The sequence below is a fragment of the Cynara cardunculus genome, assembly GCF_001531365.2.
Source record: "Cynara cardunculus var. scolymus isolate 2C chromosome LG 11, CcrdV1, whole genome shotgun sequence".
NCBI lineage: Eukaryota > Viridiplantae > Streptophyta > Magnoliopsida > Asterales > Asteraceae > Cynara > Cynara cardunculus.
The window spans coordinates 731,160-737,534 of NC_037538.1; the positions used below are offsets into that span (position 1 = coordinate 731,160).

The 6,375-nt window shown below is 33.1% G+C and overlaps 1 protein-coding gene across 1 annotated transcript; it reads left to right on the forward strand.

Moving 5' to 3' along the window:
• Positions 1 to 641: 641 nt before the first annotated feature.
• On the forward strand, positions 642 to 2,502 carry LOC112521445 (UDP-glucuronate 4-epimerase 6-like). Its single transcript, XM_025130307.1, has one exon. The coding sequence runs from the start codon at positions 683 to 685 to the stop codon at positions 2,042 to 2,044; it is 1,362 nt and encodes a 453-aa protein (XP_024986075.1). The 5' UTR covers positions 642 to 682; the 3' UTR covers positions 2,045 to 2,502.
• The last annotated feature ends 3,873 nt before the right edge of the window (positions 2,503 to 6,375 follow it).

Below are 6,375 nucleotides of genomic sequence, written 5' to 3' on the forward strand. Positions count from 1 at the left end.
ATATATATATATATATATATATATATATATATATATATATATATATATATATATATATATATGAATGAAGAAAAGACAATTATAGTGAAGAGGAATCATTGAAATAGTTAATTGGATACAAATCTTGTATTTAGTATTATAAGAAAATGTATGTATATGTAAACAATTGACAACGGCTATATACGTGGCTTTCTACTCCATTATAATACATATTCCACATCAACACTAAATTATATTTGTTGCAAAGGGTCTTTGTCTAGTGGTATCGTAACTCTTGGCCTTCTAGAAGGTCAGGGGTTTAAACCTCACCATAAGTAAGAAGGGTGTGTGAGTTTATTTGTTGCATTTGTCGTATATAAATATTATATATTAAAAAAAACTAAATTATATTCTATTTTTTATTTATCCTCTTCTAGAAAAATATAAATATTTAATTCACTTAAAATAGCATAACAATTGAATATGTAGATTAATTAATAAAAGTAAATATAAATCTTAAACAAATCACAAGAGCTAAAAACATAGTTTTACGTGTGTTTTTGGAGGTAACAATTTGAAGAGTAAAACTAAAATCCATACACCAAACATCCACCCCTTCTTTAATAAGAACCCTTTCATCACTCTTAAAGACCCCTAACCCACAAACCACCCTTCGAACAAAAGATCTTGCTTTTCACCATTAATGGCGTCGCCGGCGGCCACCGCCAAAACCACCAAACTCGAACGATACAACACCTACATCCGCAAAGTTAACACCACCAAGATTCTTACTGCCTCCTCCAAACTCCTCTTTCGTCTAACTCTTCTGGTAGCTCTCATTCTTATCTTCTTCTTCACCCTCAATTACCCCCCACTTTCCGATAACGCCGCCGCCGTCGACGGAGTATCTTCCACCCACCGTGTCCTCACCACCTCCCACCTCCTCTCTTCCGCCTTCTACGGCAGCGGTGCGGCGTGGGAAAAAGAAGTTCGCCGTTCATCCACTCCTCGCCGACAAAACGGATTCTCTATACTTGTCACCGGCGCCGGAGGCTTCGTCGGAACTCACTGCTCACTTGCTTTAAAGAAACGCGGCGATGGTGTTCTGGGTCTTGATAATTTCAATTCCTATTACGATCCGTCGTTGAAACGAGCTCGACAAAAGGTTTTGAAACAACACGAAATCTTCATCGTCGCCGGAGATTTAAACGACGGCGAGTTATTAAAAAAGCTTTTCGACATTGTTCCGTTCACCCATATCCTTCATCTAGCAGCTCAGGCCGGCGTACGTTACGCCATGCAAAATCCACAATCGTATATTAACTCAAATATCGCCGGATTCGTGAATCTTCTTGAAATCGCGAAAAACGCCGACCCACAACCGGCGATCGTCTGGGCATCGTCGAGTTCCGTTTATGGATTAAATACCGAAAACCCATTTTCGGAAGCTCATCGGACCGACCAACCGGCGAGTTTATACGCCGCCACGAAGAAAGCCGGCGAGGAGATTGCTCATACTTATAATCATATTTATGGTCTTTCCATCACCGGACTGCGTTTCTTCACCGTCTACGGCCCCTGGGGGCGGCCGGACATGGCGTATTTCTTCTTTACGAAAGATATTCTAGCCGGAAAACCGATTAATGTTTACCGGACTCACGACGGGGAGGAGGTGGCGCGTGACTTTACGTACATCGACGACGTGGTGAAAGGGTGTTTGGGTGCATTGGACACGGCGGAGAAGAGTACCGGAAAAGGTGGGAAGAAGAGGTCGCCGGCGCAGTTGAGGGTGTACAATTTGGGGAACACGTCGCCGGTGCCGGTGGGAAAATTGGTGACGATTTTAGAGGGTTTATTGAATGTAAAAGCTAAGAAGCACGTGATCAAGATGCCACGAAACGGCGACGTTCCCTTCACTCATGCTAACGTGAGCTTGGCTTATAGAGATTTCGGCTACAAGCCGACGACTGACCTGTCGACCGGCTTGAGGAAATTTGTTAAATGGTATATCAGCTATTACGGGATTACACCGAGGGTAAAAAAGGGAATTACTGATGCCGATTGATTCACGTACTAAACTTTTATACTTTTTCCATTCTCGCCACTAAACTTTCTTTTTTTTCAAACTTTCCCCAAAGTTATAAATTTTCTTTAATTTTCGACCCATTGATGTTCGGGCACCGGGGGGAAAGAGTTAAGAAGCAATCTCGAGGTCGACTCTACAGACTACGATCACAGGTCAACTCTGAAAGTAGACGAAGACGAATCTGGATATCGTTGTATTATAGCATACAGTATTTATTTATATTATATATATATACATACAAGATCATGATCATAAGAGTGGGGGAAGAAGTGTAAATCTACGGAATGGAGGGGTTGAATTTGTAATAATGTGCTTTTTAAATGTAAATTTGAAGATAAATTGATTTTGTGCCCAAAAGCAAAAGGGTGCATTTTCAAGTGGTCTATTTGAAATCTCAAGAAAATTATGATGTTATTGATTTTATATTTGCATGCTAATATAAATGTTACATATATTATATTAAGACGATCTGTCTGTAAACAGTTTAACGAGACTTGTATAGTTTATTAAGTCAGCTATACATTAATTTTTGATAGTGACTTAATAATATAGAAAGTGACTTTCCAGTCGAATTCGAGCTTGAAGAATGATTATCGAGTTCGAATCAAGCTTGATATTGATACTCAAGCTCGACTCACATCATTTACACCTTGTATGGAATATGTACTATAAATTGATCTACGGTTTTGTGGCATAATTTTATATAATATGATTAGCTTAACATAAAATTAAATAAATATTGTTAATTTTTTATAATTAAAATAATCTTTCTTTTTCATGTAGACTTATCTTGTTTTATAATAATATATTAATATATTAAAATAAAGATTTATCGCAATATTTTAATATACACTCTTATGTCCTAAGGTAACGGGAAAAAGCCCAAATAAAAGAGACGATTATAATAGTATAATCTCTCTTGCAACAGTAATGAAATCAAAGAACCAAATATATCTGATTTGATATTATAGCTTTTTGTAAAACCTTTCCGCTTGTAGATAAAAAACCCAACAGTTTTTTTTAAAAGAACTAAAATTAATATAATTAAGCAGTATAAAAAGTGTAGGCATAAACGTACGATAAATCCAAAAAATCGGTAGGAAAAAAAAAACTCTTTGTCATCTTACCTTGAAGTTCATGTTAGCCACAAGTTCCTGCATCTAATATGTTATCGTAGTTATGTGTGTTCAAAACTCTATTTTTCAAGATTTAGGATTTGTTTGTTAGTAGCTTAATGAGATTCACAGCTTATTCGGTCAGCTATATATGACTTTCTGGTAGTAACTTATTCATTAAGCTTCTAAAATGAACTTTATGTAGAAATCCAAGTTTTTTCCAACATGTCCTTCTCAATTAGAAACATACTCATTCAACCTATGGAAAACCCTCCAAAATAAAAAACTTCCTCATCTATAAAGACATATTTACCCATACAGGATTTATTAAAAAACCAAACAAACAACCCCTTAAAAAAAACACACACACACACACATATATACACACACACACATATATATATATATATATATATTCTTTAATTAATGAAAACAAAGTTTTGTATCTATCTATTCTAAAGATATGTAGTTTAATGCTAATGTCTTTAAATATATTATTTGAAAAATGCTTTTTCAAAAATTAAAATATGTCATTTTCATGCAAACATTTACTTGAATATCTTTTTTATTTAATTTTTTAATAAATTAATCATTATACAAATTAAAAAAAGAAAAAGCATGGAGGGACATCATTAATAGATGAATTCATGATTATTTCATCTTTCCCTTTTCCATCCTTCATTTAAGTTTTAGATGATGCGCTTCATAATTGAAGGGTAGTTTTGTCATTTTGTATAAGTTGCCTTTTTCCACTTTTTAAAAAATTTAGAAATTTAAATAATAATTAAATAACAGTGTAATTTAAGTTATTTGTTAGACCTAAGACAAGAATCGATAGTCTTACCAAGTAAATGAGGCGATGACTCTTGTCCGGTTAATGTTTACCGGAAGAATTGTTGCATACGATGCAGTTTTGATGGACTAAGATCTTATTCGATAAGGTAAATGATAATGTTAAATTTTACCGATAAACATTTATGGGATAAAGTGTTTGGTTAAACATCCCATTAATCTGTTATGACGTAGATTGGGTAAGGTTTATCAAATTTTGTTTTGACGTAGAAATGCATTTAACGTGTCTTTTGTCCTTTCACCCCCTATTTGTGTCGGTGGAGTAGAAGAAATAGATATAATTTTACTTTTTTGCCCTTACCTTGATGCGGATATCCTTGTTATAATAGAAGCATACATGTAATAAATGATACCAAAAAGGACCAATCAGAAAGTACCATACAACCCATATATACATACATACAACCCATACATACATACATACATACATACATACATAAGGAAACTAATATTTTTGGTAACCATGAAATCTAATCTCAATCACAAATCAATGGATAAATTAGGAAACTAGTATTTTTGATAATTTGATTTAAAATTATAATTAAAGGGCATTTTAGGTTTTTTTTTATCTCTCCGACCTTCTACGAACACCATATGATATCTAAGATACACAATGTGATACCCAAAATACATACAATGTGATACTCAAAACACACCAAATGAACTTTGAGACTACTATGATACCAACTGTGGTACCACTGTGATACCATATGTGTTACACTGTGATACTAACTGTGGCGGGGATGGGGGAAGAAAGATAGGTCGTGAAGGGGTCACATGGACAAAGACGGGACTAGCTGTCGGGAATGCTTACAGCTGGGTGTTTAGTGGTCGATCATCGGAGACGACATCTTGGTCAGACAAGATGACCGGAGGAGGTCATCGAAGTAGTGGTGGGTGCCGGATAAGGCCACCAGATTTGGTCCCTATGTGTCCTTGTGTGTGTATATATACATATATCAAACTAATTAAAGTAAATTAGAATATTAAATTAATTAAAGTAAATTGAATAATCAATACATTTTACTAATTTATCTTTTGTTTTATTTTAGTAAATAACATTAATTATCTAAAAATGATTGGTTCATATTGGACCTCACAATTACCCCAAACTATCTACTTCTCATTTGATTAGGCCCCTATGTGTATGTATATATATATATATATGTGTGTGTGTGTGTGTGTTTATGTATATATGGACGAAAGATATTGTGAGAATGAAAGTTATAATAAGAAGCGTAAGAAATACACATATACATAAGCGACTCGACAAAAGGTCCATTTCCATATAATAATTGCATTGTAGCAGGTATAATTTAGTGGTAAAAGTGTGATTCGTTCTATTAACCCTCATAATAGTTAAGGGGTCGTTTGGTTGGATTTATATTCCGATCAAAAACTTTATTTTATTAAAAGGATTAAATAATTTACCTTTCAATGACACATTCAAGGAAAAATATAAATTTTCGGGATTTTTATTCAAAAGTTAATTCAAAATTAAAAACTTGGATTACGAAATTCCGAAACAAAATTCTGAACCTTTAATCACATGTACATCCATGAATTGCACTTTAAAAAAGAATTTACCAGTGTGTATATGTTATTAAAATGCTCATCATTCATTCTTGTAAAATAGACAACCTTAAAACTGAATACTGTTTTTTAATTGTCTACAAAATTATTTAGAAGTCAAATTATGCATGTTTTTGAAATCCTTTTTATTTATTTTATTATTTAATTGTATTTTTTTTATATAATAAAAATTGTGTGATCCAATGATAACAATTAAATAAATTATATTTGATTATTCTTAATAAATTAATTATTTAATTATTGAACTCAATCCTTGATAGATATCAATTAATTCAAAGATCTTCATATTATTTTTCTTAATTTTATAAACATTTTAAAATTATTTGACCAAATTTTCTCACTTATATTCCATACATAATATATAGATGCATGTTCACAAACATAAACATGTATAATGTGATAATAAAAAAATCAATATCATCCGTGAAACCAGCTTGTTTTCGTGAGATCCGTGAAACCATTTTTTTACATTTGAAACTTTACAGCAAAATACTGTGAAGATAAAAAAAAGACGAACCTTCACAGCAAAAACGTTGTGAAGGTTACCTTCACAGTGCTTTACTGTGAAGTTTCAAGTGTAAAAAAGGTGGTCTCACGGGTCTTACGAAAAAACTTGTTGGTTTCATGTGATCCTAAGTCATATATATATATATATATATATATATATATATATACATATATATATATAGGGGAGCGATCAAATGCAAACCACTCAATTTGTACAAACCGTGCAAACCACATTCAACCAAT

Excerpts from the sequence above, each read along its gene's own strand:
- LOC112521445 (XM_025130307.1), top strand. The coding sequence starts at position 683 with ATGGCGTCGCCGGCGGCCACCGCCAAAACCACCAAACTCGAACGATAC.